At 36.6% G+C, this 19,850-nt stretch overlaps 1 protein-coding gene across 2 annotated transcripts; it reads right to left on the bottom strand.

Annotated features, from left to right (window-relative positions):
• Positions 1 to 1,043: 1,043 nt before the first annotated feature.
• Positions 1,044 to 19,537, bottom strand: LOC120015414 (uncharacterized protein sll0005). 2 transcript variants are annotated; one of them, XR_005471755.1, is made up of 14 exons: positions 19,039 to 19,537; positions 18,287 to 18,436; positions 15,762 to 15,932; positions 14,933 to 15,076; positions 14,032 to 14,137; positions 13,749 to 13,897; positions 12,208 to 12,333; positions 11,804 to 11,947; positions 9,761 to 9,848; positions 8,626 to 8,999; positions 7,333 to 7,656; positions 4,709 to 4,871; positions 3,285 to 3,515; positions 1,044 to 1,451 (listed from the first exon to the last, which is right to left on the bottom strand). XR_005471755.1 is itself a non-coding variant. In XM_038867837.1 (13 exons), exons 1-13 carry the CDS (start codon positions 19,309 to 19,311, stop codon positions 1,317 to 1,319), a joined length of 2,415 nt encoding a protein of 804 aa, XP_038723765.1. In that variant the 5' UTR covers positions 19,312 to 19,531; the 3' UTR covers positions 1,044 to 1,316. The 2 variants fall into 2 exon arrangements, 1 of the variants encoding a protein (XP_038723765.1); XM_038867837.1 differs by lacking the exon at positions 4,709 to 4,871 and having other exon boundaries at positions 19,039 to 19,531.
• Positions 19,538 to 19,850: the final 313 nt, after the last annotated feature.

Here is a 19,850-nt window from a genome sequence, read left to right as displayed (position 1 = left end):
AGAAATTGTAAAAAGGGATTCCAATTGAAATTTGGGGATACAATTCACCCCCCTCTTGTATTAAGCACAATCCTTCTTACTTCGATAAGATGCAGGTCATGATCAACTCTCCTCTCCTCTCATATCTGTTACATCTCTCGTTTACAATTTATATTAGTTCTACAGACTTCTGAATTGAATTATTATGGAGGATATGAGGCTTTTGTTTGATTTTGGAATCCTGGATGGCTTTCAAAAAGCTTTTTCTGTTGATTTTGGACCTCTAAATATATTACGAGCAGCTGCATTCCATGGAGCACAATATGTCCCACCGCTTAATAGGAGTATCATTTAATATGTATCAGGAGACCAGAGACTGCCACTATTTTCTTAATGCCGAAGTTGTCGACCTGAATAGAAGAGTGATCCGCTTAACCCTTAGTCTTGTACAGTAATGAATGCCAACAGAATAAAGAATGAAGAACAATTTCAATGTTATCATGGTCGAATAGGCATATGTACTTTTGACTTGTTGCCAGGTGAAAATGTGGTAATCATATGCCAAAATAATGTCTGATATCATATTCGGATTAACAATTTTCTTAGTACATTATCGCGATACATTTTTAAAGTACAGTGAAGTGCAGGTTTCTGTCTCCCAAAGTTAGTGTGAGAAATTTTTGTTTCCTTGTTTTGCCAATTCTATTCGTCACTGGTCAACCTATGCCTGCATACCACGTAAGTTTCTAGATCAGCTGCCTTGCATCCATTGCACCATTAGTCCATACAATAATGAAAAGGTTGCCTGAACCGCTCTAGCTTTCTTTGAAGGGTACTCTACTTTCTATTTCTCATCAAGTATGCAGAATTGTAATGGTTTTATAATATCTGAATGGAAAAAACCCCTTAATTCATTTCAATATGACCTAAACATAAACTTTTTTGGATACCATGTGAGCCGATCAGTAGAATGCTGGTGAAGTTTAGTTCCCATTGCAATATCTTCCAAATTGTAGAGACATTTCAACTGATGATCTGAAAAAACAATGATGAACAAGACATTATGCGGAAAAAAACACACCTTAGAACATGGATTTTCTAGACGGAAACAACTGTACCCGCAGCCTTGTGACAGCCAGCCCCATATTTACAATTGCCATCCATCAATTGAATTGAGTGATGTAAATTATACAAAGAATACATTTGGGTAGGTTTCTTTTGTTGAGACGCGAAATGCATACAAGATTAGGCTCGGAGTAATCATGTTGCTTTCATATGATATCGTATACATAACCTAAATTTAGAGGGTTTTAACCAGTTGGGCTGCAGTAAGTTGTTCACAAAAAGATATCTCGAACCATGCGTGCCAAGATACGGGAAGATAAGCGAGTCAGCACCTCAGGAAGCACTCTAGCCGAGATGCCTGGCAACACTGGAATCAGCTCCTGTATAACCTCAGCCACATTGGCACCCTGTCAATCACAAAGGAAATAAGTATGTGTTAGAAAGAGCTTTTTATTTTGATAACAAAACCATCTCCTTGCACGTCCCATACGGTACAAAATTTAGAGATGCAAAGGTGCTTACAGTTTCATAGTCAAAAACCAATGTAGAAATTTACTCTATGTTTATAAGAAAAAACATAAGGATGCCTATACAAATAACAGAAACTGGAACTAATTATTATTATAGCATAGGTGCCTATTCTATTTAATGAGTTCAAGAGACAAAGGGAACCTCAATTTAGGATTCAAGCATCATCAGAATGCTAGAGAAGCTTACAAGAGTTGAAAATAAATGACACTAACATACAGAACAGTCACAGCAGATCAGTGTCCTTCCACTTTACATTTGAATCCCTTTTGGAAGAATGATGCAAAAGCTCAAAATTAGAATAACTTTCTTGAAGAGCATTACAACCACCGTAACTTTCAATCTATGAGACACCCAATACCCACATATATTTTGAGCACTATTTCCTTCATAAGAATCCATTAAGGTGCATATATGGCTGAATTGCTGTAGCAACTTCTCTTGAGGTTAAATATCTCACATGCCAAACAAAAAGGAGATGCTAGGAGTTCTCAATTAAACATACAGCAAAACGTCAGAGCTAATTGCAGCATATGAACAACTTACTACAATGTATTCCTAAAGTGAATGAACATGGACAAATGAAGAAAGAAACTAACCACGTCGATCTCAAGATTCAGGCACTGCAACAAGTTATGAAGTTCCATGTACAAAGTCAATAAAATGCTTGACAGAGTCTGTTTTCACTTTGTCACCCATAGTTTCTTTATATCACTTTTCCTCCTAATTCTTCAACGTAAATAAACTTTGATCCTTCTAATCCACTAGAAAGCCATTTTCAATATCTTCATTCTCCAATATATCTGAAGTCAAATTTTATAATTTAACTTAAGTCCGCTTTATGAACTTAGCAAAAGGAGGAAGAAAATGCCCAGGGAAAAAATCACTAATATCCAGCGAATAGAAAACCAACATCAAAAGTTGATAAATCATTTTGAATTACAAGTAATTCTGTAATTGTATTCCTGCATCCTTCACGAGTTTTACCCTCCTGCACTCCCTCATTCTGGAACATTTGAACTGGTTTCTCTGCTTGACCCCTTTTATTACTGCACCCCAGCATACTGCGGATAATACTTCAATGACCAGGCACCAAAACCTCATCTTAGACACTGTATCTTCGCATGGTCACAGAATGTGGACCAGTTTGGTCCACATCCTCATTGTGTATATTCAACCACGTGTGTCTTACCTTCTCAGACTGCCACTTGTATCTTTTTATCTAAAGTCGTCAGCCAGCCGCTCATTAAGTCAAGAAGTTTCCATTATATCTCAAAATTTTCAGATTTGAATCCTTTGTTTCACTTGTAACTAGTTCCAATGGCCTCCATGTCATTGTAGTTAAAAAAACTCGGTTTCTCTAGGCAAATTTAGTTGCAACCATGTGCATTATTTCAGAGGCACGGTATACTAACTTACAGGTAAGAACTTATTTTGTGAAAATAATTGAGCAAAATTTCTAGCAAAGAACACTGCAAAGAGGAACAGCTGGAGCAAGTAAAAAATTCGGAAAACCCCCTTAAAAGAGACTTCCTTTCACGCATTAATTGCAGCAATAAAACCAGATCTATCAAGGAACAATGATAAATTGGTGCCACCGGACTTGGAAAAAAATAAATATTGAAAATTTAACAATCTTATATCTTAATTCAAAAACAAGCCCCTTCTAGGGATAGGTAAAGCTTTTAGTTGCCAGAGGAGAAGTTAAGTACCTGACTTGAAATCCTTGACACTGACGTTCCAGCAGTTAAGAAGTCCACTACTTTCTGAACATTATCCAATATAATTCTGTCCTCTTCAGTAATTGTAGGAAGAAGTCCCGCAACTTTAAAAGGCCCAAAAGCAGGAACCATGCTAAAAACTGGAGAAGAGTTTCCAAGTCCTAATACAGCCATTACTTGTACCAACTGCTCCCTTGCAACTGCATCAATGCCCTTTACAATCTGCTTAGCAGGCAAAAATTCTGTTAGGACTTTCATGCCTATATATAACCAACTAGCAGATTATGAACATTTGTGTTACAAGAAAAAGGCACTAATTATACTTTGACGTGCCCAAATTACAGCACTTCAGCTTAAAGGAATACGAGATAATTGAAGAGGTGTCAACTTCATGTCACCACATTACATTCAAAATGATGATGAAGAAAAAGACGAAGAAGAAGAAGAAGCTGACAGACATATGCCCCTCCTTCACAGCCAGAATGCAACGTGAGATCGCAACAAAAGGAGACAAAGAACAGTGCTTCAAACTATTGCTCTTTCATCTGAGTTTTCTGTTGATACCACTGCCATATCAAAGATGCAAATTCCTTTCCTAGAATTGTTTTCCCCTGTGATCTTTCCCACACTGTTCAATGATTCTCAGATTCTGGAAAAATGAAAAGGTTTGAAAGACCACAAAGGAAATCGTTTGGAAGCCTACAATAATGGTCCATCATGTAGGTCATGATTTCCTTTGTAGTCTTCTGATGAAGAGTGCACCGTCCGAGATAAAACCAGAAGCCATGGAGGGAGAGTTAACTAGAGATGGTTGCTGTGGTACATCTACTTCAAACTAAGCACAGGTTTTAGTCTATCAATCTTTTCATGATCAAGAAGTCTTCCAACAACAGAATATGCTACCTTTTGCAGATCCACATCTACGATATGAGGAAACAGTAAAACTGCTGAGCCTAGTAGAGCAACAGAGAGACTATTGTTGATGATGATGTTACATCACGGGTATGAGGTGGCAGAGAGATGATGGGTTTGGTTGGTTGATAGTGACATTCAATTGTCAATTATAGGCTTAGCTCTATTCTCTATGATCTTCAAAACACTTTCCAAATCTAATGCAAGGACGATCCATGCATGTGCTGAAGTGAAAATATAGGAAGGAAGAAAAATCTCAGGTTTTGCAAAATGTTTCTGTTAGTTTGTAGGTTGTCAGGCTTCAACCCATACAAAGATTTCTTCAATTTACAAACCAACCTGGACTTCTTCCTGAAGATCACTATTAAGAAAGGAAGTCTTCACATCAAGTTGATGTAAAGACCATCCGAAAGTTGCAGCCAGAGAAAAAAGAAGTCGAACCAAAGTGATTTTTAACAGGTGAAAATGTATATGTGTAATCACCATCATAGGTTTGTGCATACCCTTTCGCCACCAACCGTGCCTTAAAGTGGGCAACCGATCCATCAGATTCGTCTTAACTGCATAGACACATTTGTTGCCAATGGGGTTCTTGCCAGGCCGTAAAGGCACTAAATCCCACATGTTATTGTGCTCTAGTGCAAACATTCCATCCCATATAGCCGCCTGCCAACCAGGAGAAGAAAGTTTCTCGAACAGTGAACGATGAACTGAGACAAAGTCAATGATAGAAATAAAAGCCTGTAGAGACTGAGAAACTCATGCATAAGAACTAGTGGCGGATAAAGGATAATTGGTGTATTGTCGTTTACCTTTTCGTAGAGCAATAAGAAGATCAATATCAAGTATTGGAGCCGGAGTCGGGTCAGGAGCAATCGGAAAGGAATCGGATGTGGCAGGAGCCGGTTCAGGAGCTGCTAAGGTAGTTGAGCCAAATAAACAACGGAATCCATGGACATATGTTTGTAGTCGAGGCAAATAGACAACGGAATCCACGGACATATGTTTGTAGAGGTGGAGACACAAATGGTAGACATGACATAAGAATTGTCAGGGACATGAATGAGGTCATAAAATAGAAACTCATCAAGTTCTACGATGCATGAGAATAAAACGGGGTAGACTCAGAAAAGATGACATCAGATGAGACCAGATACCTACCCAACTCTAGAGAAAAACACTAATACTCTTTCTAAGTGCGGGAATATCCAAGAAAGATACACTGCAGCGCGATTTTTGATCCAACTTAGTGACATGAGGTCGAATGTCCCGAACATAACATGTACACCCAAACATCTTAACTGGAGGAGGATGAAGAGCTTGTTGAGGAAACAAGACACGATATGGAATAGCCCCTTGAAGGACAGATGAGGGCATTCAGTTAATCAGATAAGATGTCGTAAGAACAACATCACTCCCTAATATTTTGGGAACACGCATATGAAACATAAGAGCACGAACAACTTCCACGAGGTGTCTATTTTTATGTTATGCCACCCCATTCTAAGAGCACGAGCAACTTTCACGTGCATTATTGCTACGTAAAGTGCGAATACAAACATAACATTATGTGCGAATTTCAGCATAAAAGGAGCAAAAATAGAGAATAACTCAAATTGTTGTTTCATTACATACACCCAAGTGGTGTGAGAAAAATCATCCACAAATGGAACAAAATAATGAAACTCGGACTTAGACTGAATAGGACAAATCCTCAGATATCATAGTGAACTAAATCAAATGGAGCACATGCTCGTTTATTAATCCTAGACACATAAGGCATGCGATGCTGTTTCGCAAACTAACACGACTCACGAAATAATTGCTGCAAAAACAAAAGAGGCGGACACATAAGCTTGAGATTTTAAGAGCATGATGACCAAGTCGACAATGAAGCTCTAGAAAAGTGGAGGATTATATGCAAACCATAACCATATGAAGATTGACGTGCTCTTTTCTTGTGATCATAAGTCTTACTATTGGGTATTGTGCGTTCACGGGCAGTAATCTAATCTCCTGGAAGATCAAGAAACAATGTGATAGCTCGCTCAAGTGTAGAGTCCGAGTACATAGCTATGGCACATGCTACCAGTGAAATTACCTATATGGGACAACTGCTAGAGGAATTGGGGTACAAACTGCAAGATGAATCGCAGTTGTGATGTTTGATAATCAAGCTGCCATCCACATTGCTTCTAATCATGTGTTCCACGAGAGGACAAAGCATATTGAAGTCGATTATCACTTCTCGCATGATAAAGTTCAATTTAAAAAGATATCCTTGAAGCATGTGAAGACTGGTGATCAACTCACTGATGTATTCACTAAGTCACTCACTGGAACTCAATTTTATTTTATTTGTAACACGTTGGGCATGACGAACATCTATGCTCCAACTTGAGGGGAGTGTTAGTGTGTGGGTTGTCGGGCTTGGACCCATATTAGCTTATTATGTTGTGTTCAGTTGACCTTGAGTAAAAAGAATATAAATAATAGGCTCTCCCAATAGAATGAAAACACATGTGATGCAGATAAAAAGAATGAAAAAAATTCAATCAGCACTTGCAGTTACAAGAAATTCAAATTTTAGCTCTCCTGCAAAACTGAGTAGAGAAAGTCGACCTTGCAAAGGGCTAAAGTCCCTTCATTGTAGCTTAGATGTCACTAGTTCAAACCATGAAAACATCCTCGTGACAATGTTGGAATAAAGCTACATATATATACCCTTCTAGACCTCGCCATGCAAGACCTTTGGGCACTAGGTGTTGCTTCCTCTTCTCAAAAATGATGGTGGAAATAAGAGAAGCTAGAGAATATCTTCATTCACATTTTACCAAAAAACAAAGATATAATAGAAAACTAATCTTTTCAATTTTCTTTTGTTCCGTTATCCTTTGGACTGAACAGAGGAAAGAATACACATTTAATTTTTATTTCCATCTCCTCTACTGAATGAACGGACTACAATTTTTAAATCCATCCCCCCACCCCCCAATCCCCAATACTTGCAAGTGAATAGACAGTGTTACACTAAAAGATTTTCTCCTGAATAGAATAGAAAGCTGATGATTTCATGTCATACATCATGCAACAGTTCTGATCATTTGGAAATAAATTCTAAAAGTACCTCATCCAGAAGAAATTCTCGGAAGAAGTTCCCCTTCTCTGACAGCAGAAATGCTAAGGCTTCCCTAGTTTGAATTTGCTGCTTTGGTTGCGATACAATCAATGGAAATCCAGGAAAGACATTGCCAGTTTGACCTTGGAGAATGCCAAGTTCAGCCATATCTCCATTCAAATCCTCACCACCACCACTTTTGGCTGCAGTGATGAAATTCTCAAAGGCTTGCATGATATCAATGAATCTTTCAGCATCAAAAACACCCGATTTTCCATATATCGTGTAATGTAAAGCATTCCTCAGACGTGGGGATTCATCAGTGAGAAGCCTCTATGAAGAAAACACAAAATTATAAATACCATAATTGTGAAGCTAAAAGAGAGAATGACGGATAACGTCCAAGCACACAATATACGGCGTAGGCACAACTTGATAGCTTCTTCCTTCCACTTCCTCATTATCTTTTGCCTTTTTCCTTGGTATCTATGCAGTTATCAACTAACAGAGATTATAAACAACCATACTAATAATCTTTTTTCCCCTAATTTGTACATGTTAAAAACTTACAATACAAATCCAAATTATCGTCAAGGACTGACCCAAACTTAGTCATTTTACTTTTAACAAGTATTAATACAACTGGTGGAAAGCAATCAAAGTCTTGATGTTCCCTTAAAGATCTATATGCCTTAAGATGCTAATTTACATAGAATTGCATCTTAAATCCTAAATTTCCTTGTTGACGGATACCAGCAACAAGCATTCCATAAAATTTCCTAGTTTCTATACCAAACATCAAATTTTAACAAGTTAATAGTTAAAGATGAAAACCAAAGCCAAGCCTGTTCTTTCCAATTCGAAGTTAAAAACTCAAATTCTTGAGACCCCAGGCACCACCGAGCAGCAGTAGAAGATTATTCAAGCTCTTTACGTCAATCCCAACCATATATTCAAAGAAGATTAGCAAATAGTGTGAAGGTTTATTAAATGAAATTTGATAACAAAAAAGTCTTAATTCCTCTAGAAACCTTTGCTCAATACTTCTTTTCATAAGAAAAGTGATGAATAGAGAAATTAAATAAATGATATCAAAATTAGCCCCTTTTTCCTTGAGTTTATTTGCTTTACAGTAATTATTGCATGGGATGCAATGACGACAATGAACAAAATACAAAAGTTAAAGACTCTTCATTCACATGCCATAGAGAAACCAACTGACTTAATCATCATCAGAATAAATGCACAAGCAGAGGAATTTATGCATAATATAATATCATAAAATCATTTAATGGTTCATACCTGCGCAATATAAGGATAGGCCTCATCTACAATGGCAAAGTCAGGATTCCCCACTAAAGCAATGCCTTCCAGCACCCCTATTGCCCTAATTATAAGAGCAAAATATGGGGGTATTCGAAATGGATAATCAAATGTTATTTGTGCCAAATCTGAAGCCAACTCTTGAAAGTTGATATTTTTTGCTCCTCCACCTTCGAGTGCCTGATCAAAAACCTTAGCCAGAACTGGCAGAATTGGTTCCAAATTAACCCCCTCAGGAATGAAATCGAGTTTAACAAAGTCTTTGACGATAGCATCATAATCCCGATGAATGAGGTGAGCAATTGCTTCAACCATTCCATACTTCTGATCATCTGTTAATTTTGTCACAAGACCTGATACCGAAAAGGCATACTTCAAAAATTACACAAATGAGTCTTGATAACCAAAATTATAAAATGTGCACCACATTAATAGTCAGAGAATCCAAACCACTATATTGACAAGGGAACAGAAAGATATTTGAATATGACTGAAAGACAAGAAGTATGCAACCTTGCAACTGCTATGCATACTTCTGCAGTCAGATACTACCATCGAGAGCAAGTACAAACAGATTTCAAGGACAATCTAATCATATGTGCACATTAGATGGAAAGATTTTTTTTGAATTTCATGATTGCTACATCTTAGTGCACATTTTCAAGAGTTTTAACTTTAAACTGTTTTGTGGTGTTCTGCTACAGGTAGGAGATTCCTAACTTTCCATATGGACAATATAATTGAGTTGAACAGCTGGACCAAACTCTCCTGATGCTTTTGTAGTTTTTGGGAGGAATTATGTAAGAGAAAACACGTCCTTGATGTGGTTTGAAGTGGAAAGGAGAGATTTGATTCACTAAGAGCAAAGTAGTTCGAGAAAATATCATTCAAGATCAAAAAGATAGAAAATGTACAATTATAAAATGAAAATGAAATCCTCATCCATTAATGAAACAAGTGTAAAATATTTCCTCAGTTCACTATCAAAATTACTAAATAAGAATGCAAAGCAAGTGCACAGAGGAAAATCCAAACAAGAGTACATATATTATTGTGATAACCAAGGTGAAGATGATTTTTCTACACCATCTACACTAAAGAAGTAGATCATTACCAAAGTCAAGTATGGCTAGCTTCCCATCTGGAGTTCGAATCAAATTCCCAGGATGCGGGTCAGCATGGAAAAACCCAGTATCAAGCAGCTGTCATTCAGATGATATAATTTTCACAAATCAGACAATACTGTTAGGAGTTTTTCCAAAGTATAGCAACACAATTTAACACACTGATGTTCAACTGCACAGTTGCATAGCTACTAGGTAGCCCATCTCTTTGTAGCATATATATGTAGAATATGTAGGACCACGACATCATATCACTAATTTTCATAAACAAGATACACATACCATTCCTATCATAAAGCTAGAATGAGTGAGTGTTGATGAAAAACAACATAACTTGTAGATCTGCCCTTTCAAGCATCCTACCAAGCAAATGCTTGATTAAACTCCAATAAAATGATAAATAAACTCTATGTCTGGGACTTGGATGTCACTTATCTGGTATTCGTACAAGTGTCATCTTCATGCGACGCAGTATTTACAAAGAAGATGCAGCAGAGGATGCAAGTAGGAACAATTCATTAAGGTTCATTGGAAATATTTACTGAAGTCAAAAACTTATGAAGATGTGAGACTTATTTTTGTATAAGGTCTCAATGCAACAAATCCACAATTGAGGAGAATTCTAACAATAACCAAATCAGTTACGAGTCCATGTCATCCAATAATGCAAGTCCAGATGATTACCTGGTTATCTAAATTCTCTCAATACATAGTAAGCCTACGAATATATAAATCTCTCTCTTTAGAGACATTCGCCTTTTCCTGATGTTGTGCTCAATACTTAGGGAACTGACTTAAATTCATTTATAGATGATTTTTGAGACATTGCCTATATTAACTACCCCATTGTTACACTTGCAAAAAAAAAACCATTTCTGTTCACTTTACAATGAAATCTTAATAACTTTAACAAGCAAATTAAAAAAAAAGTAACAAGGCACAGTCCATGCATTTGCAACCTTATTCATGGACACCACCTTCCTGAAGACAAATGTATGTATGAATCCTACCTAAAGGCTATCATTGTTCGTTGGGAATAAAGTGTTCTATGGATCATGTGTACTTTAACACAAAAAGATAACAACCTATCTCTGCAGAATTTAGGACTTGCACAACCTACGTTACCATTATTCTTGAGCAAGGAAATAGCAAAAACAAAGTTTCAAATACAGAGAACAATCAGACAAGCAAGAACACCTACATTTGCATGGTTCAACATTGTAGCAACATAAAATTATCTTCATATTACATGAGAATATGAGACATTACTAGTTATCATTCATGTACTCTTCAACACTTGAAACCTCACAACAAGCCATTAATCTGAAAAGCAAGTGTTCTCAATCTTATTTGACAATAACAACAACTCGTTCCAATAATTCAGGATGTCAATGACAATAAAAAGTTACATATAGCCAAACATTCTTTGTACCATGCATAAAAAAACTATTGACAGCCTTTTCATTGGGAAGCGCATAAGTATTGAGAATATATGTAAAAGCTTGGCAGAATTAATTACGTATTAAAATTGGACATATTTTATCATCACAAAAGCCATATTGGAAACCAACTATGAAACAATCCACCTCAACGGGAAAAGAAAAGGTTCTTTCCACTAAGAGGAGGCCACAAGCTGTTGACGGAGTAAGTTGCAGTCCAAATCTCACGTAAATATAAAAACATTAAAACTCGCGTACAATACTTTATGCAATAAATAGAAAAGTAATCTGGCACCTTCGAATCATTCATGAACCTCGAGTATAGATCCACAAAACCATCACAGTTTTCTCCAGAGTGGCATTGGCATATAACGATTGATAACAGTAAATATCCCACTTCCTTAGAAAAGCCAAGGAAGTTTAAGAAGATGTCATGGCATATCCAGAACACCCATGCAAGCGTGAAAATGTGAAAGTTCATGACAAATGATATATAACCCCCAAAATTCTAGTTAAAGGAAAGCCAAACGGAAGCAATCTTCAAGGTTCTTTCAGTAGGAAGAATTCAGTACATTTGCACCGATGGAAAAGTACCTGCTTCAGATAACATATGACTCCGACATTAACCAGTTCTCCAACATCACTTTCAGTACTCTGCGACAGCTTCTCTCCTTCAATCCATCCAGTAGTAAGAACCTTTCTTGATGTATATTTTTCGTAGGTTTTAGGGACAACCACCTGAATTACAGCAAATATAGCATATATTAAAGAAATACATCCAGGCTCAACGTTACTATATATTATTCTCGCAACATGACATTAGTATGCCACCTCCTTGATGCTTTTTTTCTTTCCTTTTACAGAGAAACTATTACTTTTTCAACAAAAAATTTTAGTCTTTATAGTCTGAGAATTAGCTGAGCTTGATTAATATTTGTAACCTTTAGGATTCATGTCAACTTCAACAGACACTGCAAAGGTCAATTTATTGGACTCACCTGCGGAAGGTCCTTCCTCATCATATCCGCAAAGATTGTCCCATTTTCCCCCTCATTGACATAATCTAGCTCCTCAAAAAAGCGAGCAGCCCATTCATCAACCAATCCAACCACATCCACAGATATCTGATAAAAATGTAAAAGGAGAGAGGGTTAGCAATTCTAAAAAAGAGACTAGAAACAATGAACCTGGCTTCGAAGTTGGAACAAAGAAATGAGTGGCTAAAGGTCTAACAATTAAGGATCCGTTTGGTGCTCCATATAGGATAGTATAATTTTGCTATCCCATGTATAAGTTAATCATTGGATAAGTTGGTGTATAATTTAAATATGTGGTAATATGTCTAAACTATCCCCAACTAATACAATTGCTACATTTTACTTTTATAAGTTTTACTATGGAAATTTAAAGATATGGTTAGATTTTTGTGACTAGAGTTTTTTCAGTATATAAAGACATATAAAAAGTGACAAGTGGTTGGGGGTTTTTTTTTAAAGAGGGTTTTTTTTGTCATTTGACCTATTACATCTAATCCTAAGCACTCCATATAAAATTAAAATGTGTTGGAGGCATTAAAATATTATACGGCCTGCACCATTTGCCTGTTTGGCAAAGCGGTTCCGCAAAACTGTTGTGCCAAACAGCAGAGCAGGAGAAGCAGATCCGCTGGCGTGATGCCAGCGGATCCGCTAGCATCCCAGAAGCTCCGGATGGGAGCTTCTGGGATGGCGTCTACAACTTCTTCTTTTTTTTTACATCTTTTTAATCATGGGGCCCACATATCATAATGATTTTTGTCTTTTAGAAATTAATGTGGGCCCACTATCAGTATACTTTACAATATATTTAATATATTTAGTTTAATAATAAATATTTAATATACTACTATGAGTTTAACTTATATTTTGTAATTATAATTAATATTATAAAATTAAATTTAATATTTATAAAAAAATTATTAAAAATGATTATATAATAACAAAATGATTATATTTATTAGCTTAAAAAATTATGAAAAATACAAAGAACAAAATATTAAAATTTTAATTATGAAAAATATTGTAATACTTAAAATTATTTTTAACTGTTTTAATACTTAAAATAAAAAATATTAAAATTTTATTAATTAATATTTAAAAACTAATATTATTAGATTAATATTAAAAACTAATATTATATTTATTAGATTAATTTTAATTTGAATAAGAATTATATTTATTAGATTAATTTTAATATAAAATAAAAACTAATATTATAATACTTTATTTCAATAGTTTTTCCGTTAGCGACAGTTTTTAGTTCACCAAACACTTCACAGCATATTTCACAGCTTTAAGCTCAGCAAATTTTTCACAGCATTTCCGCTAGCATTGAAAATCAATTTTTTCGCTATACCAAACGGAGCCCATATAAGAGTCTCATTTTTGTATAAAGTTATACTATCCTGAACTTTTTAAAAACCACCAAACACCTAATAATTTCATTAAAGGATAATTTTATATTATATCCTCTACTTCAAATGGACCCTAAGAGTATTTACCTGAGGAAACCTCCGCAGAACCAAGCCGAGGTTTCGTATAACGTACAAATCAACTGTTACAGTCTCAAGAACAAAAGGCCTCTGGACTTTGACAGCCACTTGATCCCCATTTTCTTTTAGCCGGCCCTTGTATACCTGTCCAAGAGATGCTGCCGCAGAGAACCCAACGCAAGAAATAGATAAATTTGTCACAACAAGCTCCAGTACGAGTAAAGGAGAGGCAAATATTTATTTCCAAACAACTCATTATCTAGTTTATACGAATGATCATGATTGAGACTACCAGCAGCTATTGGAGAAGAAGAAAGTTCAGAATAAATCTCTTGCCATGGCTGACCAAGCTCCTCCTCAATAAGAGCCATTGCCACATCATCTGGAAATGAAGGAACCTTCACACATCATTCACAGAAGATCAGATATTGAAAGAACTAGATTAAAAATGCATGCTGACAAGAGTCAACAAAATTCAGATATTATAAACATTGTTGAGAACACCTTTTAAGATTTCTCCTACATTCAAAATTAAGTAACTTGTTTATGAATTTAATATAATTAAATCTCTTTTAACAAATATGGATAAATTAGCAGCATAGTATTGAAGGTTTGAACCACAAAGTGGCAATTCAAAAATTACACAATCTGATGTACTGCATTCCATGCCTCAGGGGGGCATTCTAACCAACTTCATCTTGAACCCCGCAAAGAGACAAAACAAATCAAACAATTGTACCTAATGTCTTGTCTCTACCGAAGTTCAGCTTTTCTCCATAGCTCCACTACTTTGGTTGCAAGACCACATGTCATGTTTTACATTAGAAAATTGTCCAGCGAATTCGATGGAATTTGTTTATCCTCTAGATTATTAATGCAACAAAGTTTGGGTATCATAGTGTATCCTAACTCTCTAGCTTCCCCTCTAATAAGTGGAACTCCATATTATGATCATAAAATTCGGCAGGTATTTTCTCATTATTTATTTGAAAGACCAGATGGAATGCAATCATAGAAAAAAAATCACGACCAATCTTTTTCTCCATTTTTAAAGAGCCAATGCCAAGAATAACACAGTAAAAGACATTTTCAATAAACATAATAACATTAATTGGTAAGAAAGAAATTTTTGCACTATATATATAGAGAGAGAGAACTGGTGCAAGGAAAATAGAAAATCATAACTGTGTTACCTTATCACAAAGCTTTTGCAGCTCAGTCATTGCAGCAGGTGACAAAATATCTGGCCGAATGCTCAAAGCTTGCCCTAGTTTTATATATGCTGGACCCAAGGAAGTCACGATTTCTCTCAATTCAATGGCTCTAGCAATTTCAGTCTGATGTTAGAATCAATGAACAAATGAATCAGAATCAGACAATATAAAAATGCATCCCAAAAATGTTTCAAACAATGAATGTTTATTTCCAGGAACTAGCAATTGTAATAATTGTTATAAAGAAAAAGGAAGAAACATTAGCAATCTGTGTTTGGAGTTGTTCAAAAAAGATAAAAAAGAAAAAAGAAAAAAACAGCACCATTTTTTAGGTACAGGCTTTGTTAGTTTTTTTTTTTAATGGAAAATAGGTTTAATAAGTTCAAACAGCAAAATCAAAAAGCTTTAAGGTCAAAATATCCTTTCATTATCCATATGGTCCAGCAGGCACCAAGAATAGAGAGGCGAAAGCTTGAACTATGCTAGAAACAGGCAGTCAGCTTCTTTCCACAGCTTAGATGGAGACCACAAATCTGCGCCCACACTATAGTGCAGCTAATTGGATTTACTACAATGCATTAACGCACACTCAACTAAATACGGGAAGAGAAAACCGGTGCAGCTTGTTCCAGAGGATGGGAGAGGAAGCAATTCTAATAAAAGGTAAAAACATCAGTTACCCGATATCCTCTATGCCACATGGAAAATGATTTATTACGTGGGAAAAATATGAAAACGGTTTAAATGAGTCAAATGAACAAATGCAGACACCTTTATTGAGAAACAGTATGCAGGATAAAAAGCTCACCTCTTTAACTTTATTGTTTAGCACATCCCAACCAAGACGTGAAAGAAAACCCCCAGCAACAGATAGTAACTGGATAATCCGTGTTGCAACAGCACGTGGCCGTTTTCCCCAATATGCAGAGATGGTAGCTGGATCATACACCAAGGGTAAAAATTCACTGCTCTCATCCACCTACAAAGCACCCAAAAAAAACAAGTCATGAGCAACGAACAAGCGGACTGCGCACCACCACTATGAAGTTACCTTCCCAAGCATTTACTTAGGGAATGGACAGATAACATACAAAGTATACTTAATCACAGATCATCTATTATAACTTCTCACAATTATAGAGCTCCAAGCCAATGATTTGACCAGATGTTTAGAGGGGACGAATTCATGTCAATAGTCCACAGGAAAAGTACAAATATTATTTATACACCTGAATGCACACCACGTATCTCAAAAAAAAATCTAGTGTTTGGCAATAGGGGAGTTCGGACCCGTTAGACGAAAAGAACCAAGAGAAATACGCATAGGAGAATGGATTGTCAATATGTTCCTATACACAATCTCCACCAGTACATAGCATAATTATCATTTCTTTTTTTTAAAAGGTTAAACAACCCTCACGTACAAGACTCTCATAGTAGGCGGGATTGTTGACAGGCGGGATGTATGCAACCTAACTATCATTTCTTTTTGGGAAAATTTCAGGCCGGTACCACTTGTGAAACTTTTGGACACTTAAATCCAATCCAAAAAACTTTATCCCGTACCACTAGTATGCTAATTACTTTCTTACCCTTGTCTTATCCACCAATTCACCATCTCCGTGTTCATCCTTCACTTTGAAAATATCAGCGGTGATTTCAATCAAGAAACTTTCCAGTTTCCCCCTTATTCCACTCATCAAAAATCTCTGCCAATTCCGCATTGGTTAGCCCACCAACATTCTTCAACACATCGTAGGCCTCAGATATCAGCTACATGTCACCATACTCAATTCCATTGTGGACCATCCTGATGAAATTACTAGATCCCCCTTCGCCAATGTAGGTCACACAAGGTCCATCCTCCACTTACGTGGCGACCTTCTGGAGAATATCATTGATGTTATTGTAAGCCTGGAAAGATCTGTCGGGCATCATGGACGGACCTTCGGAAAGTCGAGACCACCATAAAACAAAAGAGTTAGATCCGGCCGATTTTGGTAACGATTCGCTACACCACCACTACCATTGGACTCCCCTCATTGAGACGCACAATGCCCAACCAAGTATGGCCCAAAACGGCCACCGGATATGGCCTTTTTAAAACAGTAACATTGGTCGGTCAATGTTACTATTCAAAACAGTAACATTGGTCGGTCAGTGTTACTATTTGGAAAAAAACTTCAGATCCGGTCGATTTCGGCGGCCGTTCACCATACCACCATCACAGTTGACTCCCCTCATTGAAGCACACAATGCCCAACCAAGTACAGCCCAAAACGGCCACCGAATATAGCCATTTTAAAACAGTAACGTTGGTCGGTCAACGTTACTATTTCAAAACAGTAACATTGATCGGCCAGTGTTACTATTTCAAAACAGAAACATTGGTCGGCCAGTGTTACTATTTGAAAAAAACTTCAGATCCGGTTGATTTCGACGACAATTCGCAACACCACCATCACCATTGGACTCCCCTCATAGAGACGCAGTATGCCTAGCCATATTTGGAATTGGACCAAAACGACAGCTATAAAAAGAGATGAGAGAGAGAGAGAAAGATGTAGTAAAGAGAGAGAGATGCAGTAGGAGAGAAGAAGTTGTTGTGATGAGAGAGATGCAATAGGAGAGATAAAGTTGCTGTGATGAGAGAGAGATGCAGTAGAGAGAGAAGATGTAGTGAGATAAGACAGAGATGTAGCATATAAAGAAAGTAACAAGAGAGAAACCATATTAGATCTAATCCTCTTTGAAAAAAGGGCAAGAACATAATCATATAAAATTTAAATGATTTAAATATTATAAAAAATAAAAATGGACTTATGAGGGATAAAGTTTTTTGGAGTGGACCTAGATGATCAACAGTTTTGAAATTGGTATTAATACGTCATTTTCCATTTTTTTTGATTTGTAAATTTCGAAATCTTCACAATGTGATGAAGATGACAAACATCTTCCACAAGTTAAAGTTACTGCTCCTGCAAATAACTTATTTTGCTCTCGCATTTATAAACCAATCGCTCTCCAACTCTCAGTTCTTCAAGAGATGGCTTATGTAAATTTCACATCTTCCATCTAGATTACATCTCTCATTCATTAGCAGTATTTATACGCCACATTAGTATAGAAATTGCTTTATATGAGACAAGGATGCTGTTGTATTACCCTATGTTACCTAAATGCAACATCCATTATTATGGGGAGGTGGGAGTGAGTTTCAACATAATTTCCAGTACACAACTCATAAGATAGCAAAAATTAAACTCTCCTAATTCATCAGAACAAGGGGAAAAAAATAGTTCACTTACACATCAGCTAATACAATTTCATTACCTCAACTAAGCGAAGGTGGACACTGTCATCAGCAAACTGGGAATCCCTTAAATTCTGGCCCCTAAGTCCTCTCATGAGTATAGCCACCTCTTCGTTTTCCTCCAGTTGTGCTCTCACTCTTTGAATCTCCTGCGAAACATCACCAATTCTCTGCCATTTCCAAAACAAATCAGAACTACAATGAAAGGAAATTGAAGCCCTGTTTCTGTTTGACTGCCAAGAAACTGTGGAATTGGAATGAAATATCGCAAAGATAAAAACTCGACACTAGTGAACCGGACTTTCAAGTCATGTAGGCGGTCCGTCAATATTTACCCAGATTTTCCCTTCAAAAGATGTCATTGAAATTTGAAAGCAACTTATCAGGTGAAACTTGAAAGTGACCTAAAAAGCATATTGTGCTGCAAGCATGCATCTCAGTATGTTTGTGTATATAAATTGGATGAAAATCAGTACTACTACCTAGTGCGAGATAAATACAACGTCCCTTTGCATAAAAAAGACTGCACAATATTATGACCCAATTTTACCTCTATGTGGCAGAAGTAATCGGATATCTCATTTAAGCCACTGTTTCGACACTAATTGATGAACTAATTCAGCAAAAACCCAAATTCAAAATTCAAAAGTTGAAATTATTCCCCTTCTCTTTCCCAACTTTGTGAGCACCAAAAGGGAAAATTACATTAAACTATACAACATTATAAAATGATCATAATATTAAAAAAAAAAAAAAAAGAACGACCACTCACCGTCGGAACTCCGTTTGTCTGTTTCAACACGGGAGACTTTGAGGAAACTCCATTAACGGATTTCAAAGACGGCGATCCTGAGGAGCCATTGACGATGTTCGGTGTCGAGGAATCGGACGGCCCTGCCCCAGACGGTTTCGGCTCGGTAGCAACCGCGAAGACACGATTGGTTCGCCTGAGACACGGAATTCGAACACTAGAGGAACGACGATTGGGTAGGATGTGCTTGATAGGCTCAAGTCCGCAATAGACGAGCTGTGGTGCCGCGTCCATGACGGGACCTCACACCCTTCAATCGTTCAGAGAGCTGAAATGGAGGAAGCTGTGGAGGTGGAGCAAGGGGAGTGGGAGCCAAGACTTCCTGTTAACTTTGTCAATTGTCGGAGGATAATGCGTAATAAAACAAAGTGGAGAGTAGGAAATCTGGAGTCATTTGCAATTACACGTGGCAAGGTGTGGAGCAAAGAAAGCAAAGAGATCCAGCCGGACTTGCTGGCTTTTGCTAGAGCACCTAGACAAGAAAGACGAATTGTAAGTTTATACCGTTTTCAAATTTTTTCTTATATATTCCTATTTAGAATGACATATAAACTTTACTAAATCTACACAACAATTCTCTAAAAAAAAATAGAGTTTACACATCAAAAAACTTTACAAAATAATTTCGATTCCATTGAAAATCATAGAAGATGGAAGATGACGAGTTACAGAATAATTATAAGAATAAATATTAGTTTCAATATCTCGAAAACAACATTGTCGACAATGAAAATAATGGTCATGGTGGTAAGTTTTTAGGGTTTGTTTAATTT

This window comes from Tripterygium wilfordii, chromosome 14 (genome assembly GCF_013401445.1).
Source record: "Tripterygium wilfordii isolate XIE 37 chromosome 14, ASM1340144v1, whole genome shotgun sequence".
Classification (NCBI taxonomy): domain Eukaryota; kingdom Viridiplantae; phylum Streptophyta; class Magnoliopsida; order Celastrales; family Celastraceae; genus Tripterygium; species Tripterygium wilfordii.
The sequence above is the reverse complement of the archived record's forward strand: the minus strand, read 5'-3'. Positions and strand labels throughout refer to the sequence as shown.